The following is a 19,782-nucleotide window of genomic DNA, read 5'->3' as shown; positions in this document are numbered from 1 at the left end:
ATAATGATAAAAACTAGCCACTGTCCTCCTGTTTGCTTCTCTATAATTGCCACTCTGGAGCCACATAGTCGGTGGTTATAAAGATTCTTAGCTTTCTCCATAGATAACATCACCTTTTTGAAAACTTGGGGTAGTATTCAAGGTATCTTCCAGGTCCCGCATTCCAGTGGGACCTGGTGGCTGACCCACCCAGACCAGTGGCCCATACCAAGGAACTGACCCAAGAATCTGGTCAGCAAATTAGACAATTGTTACAACCCGATGGTTTCGCTCTGAACACAGCCAATTAGCAGACTCAATTGCCTATGCCAAACTGTCTTTAAAAACCCTGTCTCCCAAACTCTCAGGGAGGCAGATTTGAGAAATTTCTCCCCTCTCCCCACATAGCGATATGCGGAATAAACTCTTTCTCTGCAGTAAACCCTGCTGACTCAACGTATTGGCTCCCTGCTGGGCAGTGGGCAAATGAACCCGGTTGGGCAGCAACAATTTGGGGGCTCGTCCGGGATTGCCCTCGTGGGCACATGCCACTGTTCGGCCGCCTCTTATCAGCAGAGCGGACTCAGAGATGTGCCCTAGCAGCCTCTGAGTTCTTTTGGACTGAGGGCCGTCTCTGGCTCCGTCCCTAACAGTGGGATGTTGTCGACCCAACCCACAGTGCTTGGATCTGTTTACAGTAGAGAAACAGTTTCTAGAACTTAAGGACATTCTGGTTAGTATTCAAAGCTCGCCCCAGCTCCCCTTCCTTCTCTGGATTGTTGGCCTCTCTGGAGGCATTTTGGCTCCTTCATGAGTCTCGTTTGGCTTTCCCTATAATATAGTAAAAGACTTGTCTTGGGGAGACTTCTCCCCAATTGGACAGAGAATAGGGAGTCTGTCTAGAAGAATACTCTTAATTATCAACTTTAAAATCAGTACTTCATATATTGACCTTGCTCCCCCACCCCCACCCCAATCAGTGCTTCAAACGTGTCCATCCCCTAGACAGTGCGCATCGCACTCATTATGTATACACCCATCCCCTCCCCCATACCCCAATATGCTGAAAAATTTAAAAAAAAATCAGTACTTCATTAAAAATTAATGGCCAAAATGGATCCTTTAAACTAAAAACTCCTCAATTTAAAAATAGATTTTTAGAGATCTCTTATTCTAAGCAAGTGTCTTATTTGTATTTATAAAACAAAATCATAACTAAAAGAACATGTAACAATTTCATAGCTAGCATTAAAAATTCTCTTGACAAAATTAAAGAGCAAATATCTGGTCTGAAACAAAGATAAAAATCCTTTTAATACTACCCCTGTGGGAAGAATAGCAGAGGTCAATTTACCTCGAAGCTTAATGGTTAAAGTTCTGTGTTTTCATCTTGACAGCCTAGGCTCAATTCTTGGGCAGGGAATGAACTTGTTCTGGTTTGGTATTTGTGTAACTTTTGCTGTTTGTTGATGCTAGTGAGGCTTTCCTTTCTTTGAGCCGTTTTTGTGACTTTTTGGATCTCATAAAACCTGTTTTCTACCTCTGTGGAAACACCTCTTGCTTCCTTCATCACGCTATAACCTGGGTTAAGGCTTATTGGTTCCCCCTGGAAAAGTACTTTAGTTAAAATGTTAGAAAGCAAAAATGTTAGTTGTTTGTCCTGGCTAGAGTTAGCTCCATTTACTTTGATTCCTCTCCATTCTTCCTCTTTGCTGATCAATGAGTCTTGGCCATGCAAAGGCAGCCTATTGTTCAAGGCCAATGCTGAACTGAACTATCTATGGATCTTCTCTAACCATGCTGCAGTGCTGGAGTCTCTCTGAACTTGTTCTGGTTCAGCTGCCTGGTTTGTGGATTGTTCTTTCCTCAATTAAACTCTTGTTAAATTTGTCAGAAATGGGTTCCAAAAGAGAGCTTCCAGAGCCCTCTCCCCCCGCCCCCAAGGAGCACCGAGTAGACAAGCCAGGTACCTGCCAGGTTGTGCCCATTACTGGGGCTTGTGGGTAAGCTTTCTCTCAGATTCTGAAGCTCCACAGATCTGTGTTTTGAGCCAAGTTTGAGCACATTTTTGATCCTAAGTGGTTTGAAAATTAAAGTAGAAACTGTACTGGGTCTGGGATCAGATTGAATCAGATTATCCTGCCTCAACCTCCAAGGTGGCTGGGACTATAGGCGTATACCACCATGCCCAGCTAACTTTTCTATCTTTTTGTGGAGACAGGGGTCTTGCTTTGTTCCTCAGATGGTGCTCCTGCCTCAGCCTCCCAAAGTGCTGGGATTGCAGGCATGAGCCACCACTCCTGGCCCTCAATTGGATATCTTGAAACCCTTTTATAAAAGAAATTTATATCTATAAAAAAGGAAATTTGTTTGTAAGAGTGTCTGAGAGGGAGGACTGAATCACTAGAAAGTCTTACCATTGTTCTCAATTTACATGACAAGTCTTACCTTTGTTTAGGGTACTTTTCCTGGCTACCTTATCTTAACTGAAACTTTGCATACAACCTTTTTCCTTGGTATGAGCAAATGCCAGTACAATATTTAGGCCTAAAGTCCTAGCTCTGTGCTTTTGAAATATAAATTTTCAGCCTTGTTTCACCTAGGAGTCATCATCCCGGACAGCAAATTATTGCCTAGCTAACAACTGCTTAGAGCAGTAAAATAGGTAATTAAAAGATTGACAAGCTGAAAAAAAAAATATATATATATATATATTTAAAAGCCAGCAAATAAAAATTCTGCTTCTGTCTGTATGTTTGTGTGTCTATACATGTCATGTCTATGTGGTATTTCACTACCAAAATATGTAAAAGAGCTCTAATTAATTGTCTTTAAAAAAGTAAGCACTTAAATCAAATATTTTGTCAGGAAAACAGGAAAGAACTCAAATACCTTTTAGCTCACATGACTTTGGTAATCTTTGATAAATAAAACTAGCTTTAAAACTGTTAGTAGGCCGGGCGCGGTGGCTCACGCCTGTAATCCTAGCACTCTGGGAGGCCGAGGCGGGTGGATTGCTCAAGGTCAGGAGTTCGAGACCAGCCTGAGCGAGACCCCGTCTCTACTAAAAATAGAAAGACATTATATGGACACCTAAAAATCTATATAGAAAAAATTAGCCGGGCATAGTGGCGCATGCCTGTAGTCCCAGCTACTCGGGAGGCTGAGGCAGTAGGATCGCTTGAGCCCAGGAGTTTGAGGTTGCTGTGAGCTAAGCTGACGCCACGGCACTCACTCTAGCCTGGGCAACAAAGTGAGACTCTGTCTCAACAAAAAAAAAAAAAAAAAAAACTGTTAGTAAAGTTTAGATATTTTAAGGTCATAAAATTGCTGCTTCTGTAATATTTTCAAATCTTGCTGAATTTGACTGTGAGCTTGTGTTTTCAGTTTTGAACCTCCGGATTCTGGGGTCTGGATAGGTGGCCATGGTGTGGCCTGGGGACATGTTCTCAGTGCCCAGACTAGCAGCTATGAGGCACAAGGCACAATCTAGCAGAAAACAACCCCCTTCTTCCTTGCCCCAGCTTTCCCCCTGGCTATTCCAGGAGGAATTGGATTTTCCCGCCTTCCCGTCATCCTGTTTTGTCTTGAACTCTGCACCTGGTAAATTGAGGACACAGGCCCTGTCCTTTGTAGCCATCTTTGATGCCATCTGGCTGCATGAGACCTAGGAGGACCGAGAAAGACATTAGGGATGGTGCCTATGTTATGGTTTCAAAATTCTTTTCAGTAACTTAAAATCTTAAAGTCATGTTATGTTAAAGAGGATAACCATAAAATGAGTCATTTATTTATAAGATAAAATACTAAAACATTTAATTGTTAAACATAAGTTTAAGTTTATATACCTTGACATCTTATTTTATGATAGAGAAAACTAAATACATTTAGCTGTGGTAATAAAAATTGGGGACTGACTACAGTTCAAAGTTACTTTAACTTCCTAGGTTTTTCTAAGAGTTAACATTATGATTAAATTAAAACTGCTAGATAGGAAAGAAGGAATTCCATGTGAAAAATAAGATTTTTTATTTATTTAATTTTTTTTGTTCTGCTCTATTCTGGCAGAAAAATAAGATTTTTTAAATGAAAAGGTTGTAAGACATAGTAATATTAATAGTTTGTTAAAAAGATAATTTTAATTTATTGGTTTTGATACTGACTTCAATTAAATAAGTAAATGATAGTTAAAAACTAAGTGGATGTAAAAAAGTAAAAAAAATGGTTATAAAAGGTTTGTAAAAATCTTAACTTATGGTCAAATTGATTAAAGTTAGGTGGATTTGTTTATAGGATTTTATTGAAATTAGCTGTACCAATACACTGATGCAATGGAAAAATTTGCTTTTCTATTTTGAACTAGATTTTCATATGATATTAATAAGAATAACAAAAGATTTTTGTTCACCTTTTGAATAAACTGCAAAAAAAGGGGAGGAGAGAAAAACAGATTCAGCTTTCCTCCTCTCTAATTTGCAATTCAGTTTGTCTATATTAGGTCTTATGATTGCTTGAGAAACTGAGTCTCCTCTCTAAAAGAGTAAGATTTTTGCTTTTTAAAATCTGTGAATTATCAGTTTGGCTAAATGAATTTTAGGGTAACCTGTGATCCTCTTTCACAAGTGTTTTATGACAGACAATTCATGACATACTGCTTCTGAAGTTTTCACTTAAGTTTAGAGTTACTAAAAATAAAAATTCTAGTCAATACATGTGATTCTATATATAAAGTGTACCAGAAAATAAGATATGTTTTTAATAAAATTATAAAAGAAAGGTAAGTGTTCTTATTAAATATATATGTAATTTTGCCTAATTCAGAGGTTATATAAAGGTTGAATCAAAATACGGATCTAGAAAGAAAATAAGAACAAAATAGAAAGTAACTAATGAGTAAGAGAAAGAGATGTACAAAGGCAATGAGTACAGAAATGTATTTTTGGTAAAAAATGTTAAAGGAGAATAATTTGGTAGAGAAAGGATCTTGTATGTAAATTTTTGTCCTAAAATGACTGGTTATTTAGGAAAAGGGAAAGTTAGGACAAAAGAAAGTTTTCAGGCATGTTTTGTAGAAGGTCTGTGCAGGTTGGGATAAAGTTTATAAAGGGAATTTATGAAGGAATTTGCATGTGATCCCATTGGCTATAATTAAAAAGAAAAATTTTGGTTAAAACAAAGTTTTCTTAAGGTATTAATTTGGTCTTAATGAAATCACATGATGTACTCATTTTGATTCTATAACCTGTTTCCTTTTCTAATTAAAAAAAAACTTGCACTACAGAAGGTTGTTCTTTACTTTTTCAGTAACTGGCCTAAAAGAACCAAAGATTTTATGCTTTATCAAGATAATCCCCATGTTGTCTTTATTAGGTTTTGACTAAATAGAAAAACTAAACTTTAAAAGGGTTAAGGTTTACACCCATATAACTTCCTATGTTACCTTTAGAATCTTTTGATGACTATCATTCTTGGTTAAATAAATGACTATTTTATAGCGGCTTGTGATTGCATTTGAACAAATATTTTAAGCCTTTGATATTTGACAAACTTTCCAAAACCCAAATTCTAAATCCAGCCTTTTGACCTCAAACTAGCTTTTTATATATTAGGGCCACTGATAGTCTAAGACAGGCTTATTTGGGCTTGTTAAGGCTAATTTGGCATGTTAAAACCATATAGGAAGCATTGTCAAATATGAAATGGTGTTTAACTTTCTTTGGATTGTATTTGTATAAGCATGTTATTAACATATATTCCAATATTATAAAATATTGATATGTCTTGGTGTATGTTATCAGTAATAATTATGGTTATTATGTTAGATTGCCATATGCCACAAAAATAACCAACTTTGCCAATCGTCTTTTTAACCATGGCTAGTCTAAGTAAGACCTTTGTCATCCACAATTATTATTTAACTTTGATTCATTTAAGTGGTTCTTTAAACTGCTAAGTCCAAAGTTTGCTTCTTCAAGGAAAGTCATGGAAAGGACTGACAAGTTCTCTTGAATACACATTTTTGATAACTTTGGAGATTATATACCATTGAACTAAAACAAAACAAACTTCCAGGACTTTAATTAGAAAGGTGATATGTTCATGAATATCACTCACTCAACCTCAAACAGAACAGAAATTAATTACATGAAACCAAACTAAATTTTTTATGACTTTTTGTTGGAAACATCATTCTTTTTATATTTTGTTTGCCAGAAGTCAAGAAACACTTTTTCCTTCTTTTGAGCTCCCCATAACTTATAACAAAGTATATATTTGTAAGCAAAATCTTAAGCATTTATTTTCCTCTCTACTTGATTTCTCCAGAATTTGAAAACTATTTGTAAGTATTCTTAATTTATTGCAATATAGTTATTTGCATTAGTTCAATAAGAATCTGTTTTCTTCTGAAACAGGAACACACTGGCTGTTTTACCAAGGCTTTGACTGGAATGGTATATTTTCAGAGGTGTCCAGACTGCATAAGGTTGACTTTATAAAGCCGATAAAAAAAAACCCTTTGGAAAAACTGGCCGGATACCTCATCAATAACCGTGGTGAATAAAGAATGTCACCTTCTGACAGGTCTAGGAACCCCCAGTTACTTTGGAACCTTGAGAATAGAGGAATTTACCCAATTCATACAGGTATCTTATGGCACAGATGAATGAATCCTTGGCTTGAATCGAGAGGCTTTCAAGTCTAACCTGAGATTCCTTAGGAAAAAGTCCCAGCAAAGCCAATTTTAAAAGAAAGAAAAGCCTGTATGGCTAATAATTATTCTTACTGTACTTTATGCAAATAATCAGGCCAGGCAAGAGTAAAGTTTATTTTGGCAAGTAAATTGATCCTACTATGATTTGTCTTTAATAAAAATGGGAAATTGGAGGAAAAATATGGTTCAAAAATAAAAAACTATACTCTACCTGTTATTAGATTCTAGTCTTGTCCACTGTTTTTGAGTTTTTGATATTTGCCTACAATTTGGACTGAATCCTGAGTTCATACCTGGCTACAGGTCACCAGATAAATACCAGGACACCTGGTAACAAAGCTTGCCCTATCTACAGAGTATATGCCAACAGCGATATGACTGGAAATTTGTCTGTGATGCTAGGACTGATCACAGAAGAACTGCAAAAAGCCTTAGGGCTCAACAAAGGTCCCTCACCTCAATAGCCCAGGTAGTCTTAGATAATCAGGCAGTGCTAGGTTTCCTATCGCCCAAACAAGGGAGAATCTGTGCAGTATTAAACACTACCTGCTGTACCTCAGGAAAAGTTGAAACCTGAATAGAAAAATTCCCAACAAGCTGTGTGGCTACAACAGGGCTCTACTAGTGATCCCACACCTGACTGGTTTTCAAAATTATTCACTTGGATTCCCCAGAACTTTGGATCAGTTCCACAGGGGCTCTTGAAGCTAGGCATTATCAATATTTCTTATAGTCCACTGTTCACTTAACACTGTACTAAGGCTATAAATAAGGGCACTAACGTTCTCGTCATGCAAACCTTAGATTTGAAACCCAGCACCCGTGGATATTTGCAGATGACTGCAAAATTGTTTCGTTCCCTTTACACCGGGCACAACCCCGACTATGTCCCACGCCAGCCGGAAGAAGCCAGAACAGTCATCGGCCCTTTCCCTTTTCATTTGCCCACATCTCAGGAATGGGGCTGGGTAAAAGCCTAGTGGTAATTGAAAGCGCCCTTTACACAAATCAATAATGGGGTGCAAGGTGAGAACTATGGTAAGGGCCTACCTAATAATAAGGCACAGGCCTAGCTAAAAATAATAAGCCACTGTCGCCCTGTTTGCTTCTCTATAATTGCCACCGTAGAGCCACACAGCTGGTGGTCATAAAGATTCTTAGCTTTCTCCATAGATAACATCACTTCTTTGAAACCTAGGGGTAGTTTCTGAGATATCGTCCAGGTCTTATATTCCAGTGGAACGGCTGACCCACCCAGACCACTGCCTCATACCGAGGAGCTGACTCAACTGGTCTTGTGTCCCCCCCACCCCACCCAAAAACCTGGTCAGGAAAGAAGACAATTTCTACAACCCTATGGTTTTGCCCCAAACACAGCCAATTAGGAGACTCAATTGCCTATGCCAAACTGTCTTTAAAAACCCTGTCTCCCAAACTCTTGGGGAGGTGGATTTGAGAAATTTCTCCTGTCTCCCCACGTAGCATTATGCAGAATAAATTCTTTCTCTGTCATAAACCCTGCCCCTGCGGGCTCATCGTATTGGCTTCCTCTTGGGCAGTGGGCAAATGAACCTGGTTGGGCGGCAACAACCAGGCTTCAGACTTTGAAGCCTTATGAGTTTCTGACTTGATGATTTGTTTGCTGGTATCACTTCCCAATCTTTTTGATTATTACTTCTGTGCAATGTTCCTTTGCTGCTTCCCTAGGATAGTTTCATGCACCATGTACTAGTATAAACTTCCTTAAAAAAAATCAAAGATATTTTTAAGAATAGTATTAACTAAACAAGTGACAAAACTGCTATAAGAAAATCATCACTGAACTCAACATAAGCATACATGGCTTCTTCTAGTTGAGAGCTAACATTGCATTTTCCTTCAACTAGTAGAAACCTAAAGAACAGTTAAGTAATGTACATCGAAATAGGAGTCCTGCGTTATATTTCTTGGTATGCTACAGAAATCTTAATCCAGATAAATTATTTTTAATCAAGACTAACAACAAATAAAAAATTAGAATGATTGTATTAAAACCTAAAAAGAAATGTTACAACTCCTGGCCTGCAATTTATTTTTTATTTTCTATTTTTTATTTTTATTTTTTTATTTCAGAATTTTTACGGGAGTACACGTTTTGGTTACATAATTTGCTTTTGTACAGTTTGAGTCGAAGTTATAAGTGTGCCCTTCAACCAGTTAGTGTGCATTGTACCCGTTAGCTGTGAATTTACCCATCCCCTCCTCCCCTTCCCACCTACTTGATTTCCCTTAAATTTTATTTCCATTTGTGCACATAAGTGTTGATCAATTAGTTCCAATTTAGTATTGAGTACATGTTTGCTTTTCCATTCTTGCAATACTTCACTAAGAAGAATGGCCTCCAGTTCCATCCAAGTTGTTACAAAAGATACTAGATCACCATATTTTATGGCTGAGTAGTGCTCCATGGTATACATATACCACATTTTATTAATCCACTCATGGATTGATAGGCATTTTGGATGAGTCCACATCTTTACAATTGTGAATTTTGCTGCTATAAACATTCGAGTGCAAGTATCTTTTTTATAAAATGTCGTTTTTTCCTTTGGGTATATACCTAGGAGTGGGATTGCTGCATCAAATGGTAGGTCTACTTTTAGTTCTTTGAAGTATCTCCAACTACTTTCCAGAGTTTCCTGGCCTGCAATTTTAAATAGCATTTTAGATCCTTCGTTAATAAAGTTGGAATATAAAACACAATAATATAATACAATGTGAAAAGTAAAATCTACAACCAAAGAAGGTACAAATTATATCAAATCCACTTCAGGATATATAGCCTTATATAGAATTACTCTTAGATTTTTTTCATCTCATTCAGATTCAAGTATTGTGACAGTAAACAAAAAATTTTAATTATCTAAATCTAAGAGATCTGAGCAATAGCAACATATTTTAGAAGGAAGAAAGGTCATTTAATGGAAAGAACACTAGATTCAGCATTAAAAATTTCTGAGATCTGGTTCAGCCATTAACAGAATTGGCTAGGGATCTAATATAAACTCTCTATAGATTATAAATTTTAAAAGTAAAATGTGCCCTTTACTTTATGACCAGATTATTATAAATATTTCAATGCCTTCAAAAATTAGACATAATTATTACAACATTAATATCACTATATATTAATATTTAATCTGAAAAGTTCTTATATTATTATGTGCTAACATCTAAAAAGGATGATGAAGAAGAAAATCAGAGAAAGACAGAAATTACCTTTTATACATCTTAAAGAATAACAGAAGTTATTTAGGGAGAACATATCATTTTATCTAAATTAATGGGTCCCGTTATTGATAGCTCTAAATTTGTTGATTTAATTTTCAAGCCATCAATTAACCAAAAACAGTATTACTGAGTACCTACTATGTACAAGGCACAGTGCTAGGTGTTATTTTATACTGATTACAAAACTATCATAAAAACTAAACCTATGAAAAATTCAGTCGATGTGATATCTAGGCTAGACAGATAATTTAATTCACATGAATAGATGAAAGAATAATTTAAGTCACATTGATAGATGAAAAACTAATATGATAATAGTAGAAATGGAAAATATAGAAATATATGGCAATGTTAAAATCTAAAATTATATACTCAAATGCTATTCTTAACACCAAGAAAAAATGGATATTGTGGATTCTTTAAAAAATCAATATTCTCTTTCCATAATGATAAATACAGGTCTTTCATCTGCTAGGCAGAGGAATAGAAACTCAACTATTTTTTAAGCTCCACAGAGCAAGTGGTGGCTTGCTTCATCAAACCTCTTAAACCACAGAGTGATCAACACTTAGATCATACTGGAGGGGGAAAAACACCCACAGTCTCATAAGTAGCCAATTTCAAAAAGGCCCATTAGTAATGAATCATTGGAAAAGATTAGAAGATAAATAGCACAGAAAAGGATGACAGAAAATCATGAGAGAAGAAAAATGTGAACTGGGAATGAGGCTACAACAGATATATTAGAGATAAAGATCAGTGATATTTTACAGTATAATTTTTATTTATTTATTTTTTATTAGAGGCAAGGTCTTGCTCTGTCATCCAGGCTAGAGTGCAGTGGTGCGATCACAGCTCACTGCAACCTTGAACTCCTGGGCTCAAGTGTCCTCTCGTCTCAGCCTCCCAAATAGCTAGGACAACAGACACTCATTACCACATGCAGCTAATTTTTTTTTTTTTTTTTTTTTAATTTTTTTGTAGAGTCAGGGTCTTGTTTTGTTGCCCAGGCTGGTCTTGAACTCCTGGCGTCAAGCAATCCTCCTGGCTCAGTCTCCCAAAGTGCTGGGATTACACTCATGAGCCACTGCCCCTGGCCTGATTTTTTAAAATCTATCAATGTGGCAGCTATGCAAAAAAAGATAGTAAGTGGCTATTTAGCTTATTAGCCATTTATCCAGATTGTCCCTAAAAACCACATATTTGTCATTTTCATAAGTTTTAATAGTTTTTTCAAAGCTTTTTTTTTTTTTTTTTAGAGACAGGGTCTCTGTCACTCAGGCTGGAGTGCAGTGGCCCTATCATAGCTCACTGTAACCTCAAATTCCTGGGCTCAAGCGATCCTCCTGCTTCAGCCTCCTGAGTAGTGGACTACAAGCATACATCACCATGCCCTGCCTTCAAAGGCATATTTAAACAAATGCCAGTATATTTAAGTTTGAAACTTCCCCAAACATGGTCATACTATCCATAAACATTAATTGTTTTGAAGAAGTGAAGTAAAATACTTATCAATGTTAAATGTATCAAAATTATTCTCTTAATTTTCTCAAAACAAACATAAAAAACCTCAGATCTTCATTATTTCAAAACTGTTAATGTAGTACTTTCAGTACATGAAGATGGCAATAATAGCCGATCCTCAGCAGCCCATGGAACTTTTCCTGTATTAAAAATGGACTTGCCTTGATTTTATACTCATTCACACAATGTCCTCCTCATTGCCAAAGGCATGCATTTGGAGAAAGCCTAACCAGGGGAGAAATGGTCGTTGATGAAGAAACAGACCAAAGGGAATCTGTGACCCTCAAATCATCATATTGATTCAATCAGCCACTGCATAATTCAACTCAATTCTAAGGAGTTACACATATCCAAAGTAATTCAGAATCTGATAAAAAAAAAAAAAAAAAAGCACACTATGTACATACGACATGTACCTTGAAAAAAATGCTTACAATATAAATAATGCAACTGTGAGCCAAAATGAATATCAACAAAAAATAGGTTATTATGATTCAGCACACAGGAATAAAAAAGAAAGACCTAAGCAATATTAAATATAGTGACTATATACGTGAGTATATTCTACGAGTTGTAAATGTAATTTTACATTTCTGTCCTAAGTATTTCCTAGTGTCTTTTAGTACAGGTTGAGTATCCCTTATTTGAAATGCTTGGGATCAGTAGTGTTTCAGATTTCAGTTGTTTGGATTAGGGATATTCAATCTGTAGTTAGTCTCTTAAAACTGATCTTAAGGGGGCCCTATTTGAAACTTCATATACTTTATTTGGTAATCTTTAAATAATCAGATTTAATGATTATAAAATTTGCCTATTCAAATCTCACTACTGAAAAGAATACCTGTTCTTCTGCTCTTGCTGCAATAACTGAGCAGCTATTTTCCTCAAATCAGTTACTTCCTTCAAATCATCATCTTCTTCCTCTGCAAGTAACTGTTCTTTCTCTAGTCTGAAAGGTAACACACACATGGTTATCCAAAAAGTAAGGCAGACTATACTTTATGTCAGCTTCTAGAAACAGAAACCATTTTTGTTTATAACATCACACGAAAGCTAAAATCTTTATGTCCTTGTGTTTAAAATACTAAAATAAGAAATAAGGAATATTTAAGGAAAACATATCTACATTTTCTACTCAATATGAAATGCAGCATACTGGCTATATTAATTATGACTAACAAATAATGGCAAAGTATATGACCTTTTTTAATTGTTGAAATGTATAATGGCCATGGTAATGTAACACTGTATATTCCCCAGCTTTGAGTGTAATAAGGACTGCAGAGCTCTATATGACCTGACTTTATAAATAGATCTAAAAATGTTATAAAATTTTCTCATTTTTTGAACTACCCTACTTTTATCAGTTTATTCATTTTGATTTTAAAGGTCTCTATGTATAATGTCTAAATAAGAAAATGCAAAATAAGATTGGCAAATTTGCCAGAAAATACTAATTAAAATATACCATTTTTATCATTCAAAGAGAAAAATAGAAATTTTAAAGTAAATTGTTCTCCAAACTGTAATCATTTTATCTCAAAGTCGTTTTATTTAAAAAAACAATATCAAACTATGAGTCTGTATCTTTGTCATATCTTACATGCTACAGGTGACTCTTAGCAAGTTTAGGCAACTGTGCTCATTAGCTAAGATGAGAAAGTAAGAGAAGAATGAAATCTAAAGAGTATAAAACAAAGCAGTGCACCTCCTTATAGAGCATTGGAGATGATTAATTAATAACTGCTTTAAAAATTACCAGTGAAGTCATTTGGAGGAAGCACAATGTAGAGAAAAGAAAAATGTTTGGGGATCAAAAAGAGCTAGGTTCACACTAGTGTCTAGTGGACACTAGCTAAGTAATTTTAGACATAAAACTTAGAGTCTCTGAACTTCACCTTCCTCATCTGTAAAAATGAGGTCAATATTTATCCTGCAGGATATCAGTGAAGTTTAAATGAGACATATGGAAAAACACATAGCACAATGACACAACCTGAAAGAGTGACTGAAAAAAATGTGGCAGGTCACACTCCATCATCATTTCATAAGATGAATGATATAAAGAAAAGATCCAAAACACAATTATTTTAGTAAAGTACGAAAGTAAATACCCTTAAAATTGTCACAATCAGCCTGATGAAATACAAAGTGTATTAGATCAAGAGACAGAATACCTGAGTTTGAGACATTTGAAACTCAAACAAAGACTCAGTTTCTTTACTGATAAAATGATGTCAATACTATCTATTTTAAAGGGTTGTTAAGTAGCTCAAATAAAGCACTATATGTGAAGGTACAGTCCTCCTCAGTAATAATAACAGGAGACATTATCATTATACTTCAAGGAGGAAAAAAACAGTGTATATCCCCCACTCAACTTAAATGCTTACTATAATTTTGCATTTAATTGAGGAATACAGACAAATGAAGTATTTATAAATTAACTATTTAAACATAACAGGTAAATGGACCAAAAAATTATATTTTTTCAAGTGCTCCTTCAAGTAGAAATAATAAATGAATAGTTCAAGTATGTATAAGTAACATTTCAATTTGAGAATTCATATGTGCTTACCTTTTTGCATCTCCCAATATTTCATTTTTCTGAGATTTTTCAGAACATTTTTCTTTTCCCTTATATAAAAGAAAGTTATCATTTTAAATTGTATGGTCCACTTCTTATAAAAGAAGAACATGTTATTGATATGTATTCAAAGTTTTATATACCTTAAAGAAAGAGACAAATGATCCAATATGTGCATCTCCTTGTTCAAGAACTGCTACATCTTCTGTGTTGGGGTCAATAAAATCATACACCTCCTGGTCTAGGTATAGATTAATATTTATCAGAAAATATAGATACTAAATGGTATTCTCTGACACTGCAGTGCTTAGAATAAAAGTGTCTTTTCTCAATATAACAGTTGGCTAAAGATAATAAAATTTTTCAAAGCCCATTTTTTTTCCTGTTCTTAAATAAAGTTTATTTATTTGGCTGTTAATATTGATTGTTCCAGGCAGTGTAATATCACATTCTTCAGGTATTTTTCCATTTAATCCTCATATCAGCTTTCTAAATTATTTATAATTATTATGCTATTAACATTTTATAGATAAAAGAAATCAAATAGAGGCTTAGAAAACAAATGCTCTTATGAGACATATCAGGGTGAAAGAAATATGAGAAAGAAAATATTTATAACACAGGTTGGTGCAGAGTTGTTTTGGCACTATTTCTTCTGAGCCAGGCACTCTCACACAGATACACCCACCACACAACAAAGCATTTTGCACAATTGGTCAGTACCCCTACCCACACTGATTCCAACAGTTATTTTTTTTTTTTAACAGACTGCTAATTTATTCACTAGTTGATTTATAAACTGTTGAGTCCGTCTATTAAATATGCACATTTACCCATTTTTAATAAAAGACCCATTTTAATGTGGGCCATGTACATGAAATAAAAATAACAGACATCATATGAATTACCTTTCTGAGAATCAGCCTTAATTCCTATTGTGTGACTGTCATTTCTTGATGTCTGCTCTCTATTTGATTCTGAGACTTGAGAGTGAAGGCTGATTGTGTCATCATCTGATGGCTGAAAGGAATAAGCACAAAGTACAAACGAGACATTTTAAACATATTAAGATTATGTTGCTTTCATTTCACATATGCATTATAGAATATCTGCTTTATATCTCCAGTTTTCAAACTGAAAATCAATGTTAAGGTTTATTGTTCTGCTTTTAAAAATCTGAATTTTTTTTCATTTGAAGTCATACAATATAATAATGATCTTTTTAAGCAAAATAAAAAGTCAAATGTGTGCAAAGCTCTAATAAAATTGTAAGATAAAATAGATCAGCAATAAAAAAGACTCACTTCCGTTGTAGATAACCGTTTCTCTCCATTATCACTTCCAATTCCAGAGTCAGGGCCGTGATTTTTATTTGGATAAAAATCTTCCATACTACGGAAATAGAAATCCTAAGGGGAGTTAGGGTTTTCTTCTTAAATAGATATTGCATACTTGACCTAAAACTTCTCTAGATAATACAGAATATATACTTTTAATGTCTGAGATCCTTAAGGATATGAGTAGGAAAATATCAGAAATCATCTTGTTAGGTAAATAGCGAGAGATTCTGAGTCTCCTAGGGAAGAAAGTGGGTGCTGCTGCGATTCACCACTCCACCCCACCCCACCCCTGTGGGCTTTTCAGGGAGGCTCATGGGAGATCTGCATGAGCAGTAAGACTCAGGTCATGCAACTCCCAACTGTCCAATCAAAGTGGTTCCATGGTAACGTCTGAGTCACAGGGAGGTGCCAAACCTGGCACTATAAAACAAGATGCAGACCATAACCAGTCCCTTTTTCTTCTTGCGCCCTTCCTTTTACTCTCCTTTTGCTGTGACAAGAGTCCGATCGTCATCAGTGGCATATGTATGATGCTCTATAAACCTATATCTTGCTATTGCTCTACAATCCCATCTTTCTCTCCTCAATAAACCTCATTTTCGTGCTTGCCTAACTTTGGCATGTCTGGTCATTCTTTGGCCACGGGCACACCAAGAACCAACATTTCAGACTGAAACCTGACAATTCCACAAAACATTTTATTCATGTCATTCATGCAATATTTTTTCCTTCATGTATTCTGTTGTAAAGTGTCAATTGTTAACAATAACCTATTATTTCTCCTGAGAGATTCAGAAAAGCAGACTGCCTTGCCTTCAAGATCATCTGATAGAAAACCCATTTTTCTCATTGGTTTGGCAAATTTCACCACAGGGCTTTGAAACATTTCTTAATTTTATACAGTTTCCTCTTCATTAGCTCTAAAAATATGCTTTAGTTGTATAAATAATGTCCATCTAATAATTAAGAAAAAAGAGAACACCAAAAAAAAGTCTGCCAAGTATTGAATACATAGCTGTTTTTGGTGAGGCTAGAACTGTCCTTGCAAATTTCTGAATTACAAAGTAGGCCACCCAGATAGCAAAGAATTTTTCACTTTAATTTGCAAATTTACCACACATTCTACAGTGACCACTTATTGTGTGTGAGGAACTGTGCTAAATGTTTGGTTTTTTTGGTTTTTTTTGAGACAGAGTCTCACTCTGTTGCCTGGGCTAGAGTGCCATGGCGTCAGTCTAGCTCACAACAACCTCAAATTCCTGGGCTCAAGTAATCCTCCTGCCTCAGCCTCCCGAGGAGCAGGGACTACAGGCATGTGCCACCATGCCCAGCTAATTTTTTCTATTTTTAGTTGTTTGGCTAATTTCTTTCTATTTTTAGTAGGACAGAGTCTCGCTCTTGCTCAGGCTGGTCTCGAACTCCTGAGCTCAAACGATCCACCCGCCTCGGCCTCCCAGAGTGCTAGGATTACAGGCGAGAGCCACCAAGTCCGGCCTGTGCTGAATGTTTTAAAGACAGTATCTTATACATTTCTTGTGAAAACTCTAGCATATTGGTGGGATTTTCTCATTTTACAGATGAGGAAACTGAGCCTACAAGGAATTGAGAAATTTACCCAAGGACATACAACTTGCAGACAGCAGTCCAAATTTGATCCCCACATTATCTAGCACTAAAATCCCCAATCTTAACCACTATGCTATAATTCCTCTTCTAAAAACAGTTTCATGTTAAAAACTGATTTGTGTACTTTTCAGAAGTATATCAATAAATTTAGGGAAGCACCTACCAAGTATCAAGCACTATGCTGAATGCCTAGATGAAAGGAACAAAAAAATGTTTGCTTTCAAAGGGCTCTCAGCTCAGAGGGGAAATGAGTCTGTTTATATGTTTTGAAGACTATACCAAAGGTAAACTTTGTTAAGTGCTATGAGAAAAAAGAGATCAACTAGTTCTCATTGGTAAGGTTACAAAAGGCCTCACCCAAGAAAATGGCATTTGAGTTTAGTCTTAAAGGATGAAGAGAGGCAATAATTGCTAGCATTTGTTGAGTGAGTACAGTGTATTATAGGTACTGTGCTAGATGTATCTCATATTTTATACATAAATCCTTACAGTTTTAAATTTATGCATTATTATTTCTTTTTACAAATGAGGATAATAAAGCTTACAAAAGTTAATTTCCCAAGAAGAAAAACTGTAACATTTAGTAATTATCATTGTTTGAACTAATTGCCAAGCACACATTTAATTCTCATAACAATCTTATGAAATGGGTATAGTTAACATTTTAGATAAGGAAACAGGCTCAGAAAAGTTAAATAATTTACACAAGGCCACAGAAGAATTAAGAGGTTAAACCATGATTAGAGCCGAAATTCATCTGACTCCACTGCACAAAATACACCAAATATTTGCAGTAAATGACAACCATGATAATAAGCTGTTTGTTGAGGAAATAGTATGGATAAGGCATTTTACTAAGTACTCTACATACATTATTTCATTTAATCCTGACAGCATCTGTGTGATTATTTTCCTTTTTACCTATAAGAAAGCTGAGGATGAGAGATGATAAGATATAAGGACATATAGTTATTAAAGTCATAAAAGGGCTTCAAAGCCATATTATGTCTGACTCCAAAAGCTAATATACATACCTGCTATAATGCCTGTCTATGTAGAATAAAGAGGTTACAAAATAGACAAGGCATGAAAGGGCATTCTAGGTAGTAAAAACCACACAGCCAAAAGCCTGAGTATGAAAGTGGAAAGCACATACAAGAATTTTCTGAGTAGTAATACAGCCTATGAGTAGGAAATTAACACACCCGACAACCAACTCTATAGACCTGCCCTGTCCAATACAGTAAGTAGCTAATAGACATATATGGCTATTGAGCACTTGAAATGTGACCAGTCCAAATTATGACACACAATAAATGTAAAATGCATACCAGATTTCAAAGATTTAATATGAAAAGCATGTAAAATATCTCACTAATTTTTATATTAATTACATGTTTAAGTGAGAATATTTTGAATATACTAGGTTAAATAACATGTATTATTCAAATTAATTTCCCATTTATTTTTACTTTTTTCAAAATGGATTACTAGAAAATTAAACATTTTATTATATATGTGGCTCATATTATATTTCTATTGGATGGCACTGCTAAAGATCATCTCCAAAATATATGTACTTTTCATCTCTATTGCAATCATTCTGTTCAAGATCTCCTGATCTCCTGGCAGTACTGCAATAACTTAACTGGTCCCTGTGCTTCTACTTTTGCTAACTTCCAATCTAGTCTCCTAGGATCCAAAATAGTTTTTCTAAACATGAATCAGATCATGTTATGAACCATTCCATGACTTCCCACTGTACTTTAAGTAAAAGTCAAACTTCTTACCAGAGCCTACAAAGCCACCCCATGACTTAAGCCCTAACTACCTCTCCAAAATCACCTTGTATCACTCTTCCCTTCAGCAATTCTGCTCTAACCGTGCCCACTCCCTTTCAGTTTTTTGAATACACCAAGGCCTTTGCACATGTCATTCTTTCCCCCTAAGATGGTCTTCCCCTTGCTCTTCAAGCAGCTAGCTTTTCTTCATTTGGGTCTTGACTTCAAACTTCACCTTCCCAAAGAGACATCCCTGCTCCTACTTTTGAAATCTGTTCCTTTCCTTCATAGCACTCACCACAATTTGAAATTGTGTGTGTGTATATGCACACACATACACATATGTATTTCCTTGCTTTGTTTATTCACTCACTCCTACTTCGTCACACTGTGAGCACCATGAAAGCCAAGACCAACAAGTATGGCATTCAACAAAAGATACCCTGAATTTACCACAAGGCATGCAACTGATATTTGTAAAATAAAAGACTAAAACAGTGAATGTCATTATTACAACAGATTCATTTTAAAATAAATATAAAGCAGAGTAATAGAGATTAGAATATGTATTAATCCTAATTTTTATAGAATTGTTTGGTCTACTACCATTCATAATATTAAATAAAGTAATCTTTAGGGACTAAATCTAATGTTTAGATATTTAATTCTAATTAAGAAATAGAAATATTCAAGAAAAAGTCCTATTTGGGAACTCAAGAAACTGTGCTGTTAACAATAGTACTTACTATACTGCCATTTGAAGTAATCTAAAATTTATCATATATGCAATAACAAACCTTTAAGCATTTAAGTATTTTAGGCATGTGCACAGTCTATCTTTCTGTGGTCTCACCCTATTCCAAGTTATTTTCCATATTACTGCATGGAATTATAAAATATTTTCATAAAATCTTTCAGGCTAATCTACATCTTGAAAGGATGAATTTAAAACAGAATATTGAC

At 35.2% G+C, this 19,782-nt stretch overlaps 1 protein-coding gene across 2 annotated transcripts in view; it reads right to left on the bottom strand.

Moving 5' to 3' along the window:
- LRCH2 (leucine rich repeats and calponin homology domain containing 2) overlaps positions 1-19,782 on the bottom strand; it is a 111,962-nt gene that overhangs the window by 41,559 nt on the left and 50,621 nt on the right. For both annotated transcript variants that reach the window (XM_069463502.1, XM_069463503.1), the window contains exons 7-11: positions 15,377-15,464; positions 14,981-15,092; positions 14,216-14,313; positions 14,064-14,122; positions 12,327-12,434 (exon numbers count right to left, since the gene is read on the bottom strand). In XM_069463502.1, the coding sequence (XP_069319603.1) occupies positions 12,327-12,434; positions 14,064-14,122; positions 14,216-14,313; positions 14,981-15,092; positions 15,377-15,464 (465 nt within the window). The remainder of the gene's footprint in view (positions 1-12,326; positions 12,435-14,063; positions 14,123-14,215; positions 14,314-14,980; positions 15,093-15,376; positions 15,465-19,782) is intronic.

This window comes from Eulemur rufifrons, chromosome 30, assembly GCF_041146395.1.
Source record: "Eulemur rufifrons isolate Redbay chromosome 30, OSU_ERuf_1, whole genome shotgun sequence".
Taxonomy (NCBI): domain Eukaryota; kingdom Metazoa; phylum Chordata; class Mammalia; order Primates; family Lemuridae; genus Eulemur; species Eulemur rufifrons.
Note: the sequence above shows the minus strand (reverse complement) of the source record. Positions and strands in the feature narration are given on the sequence as shown.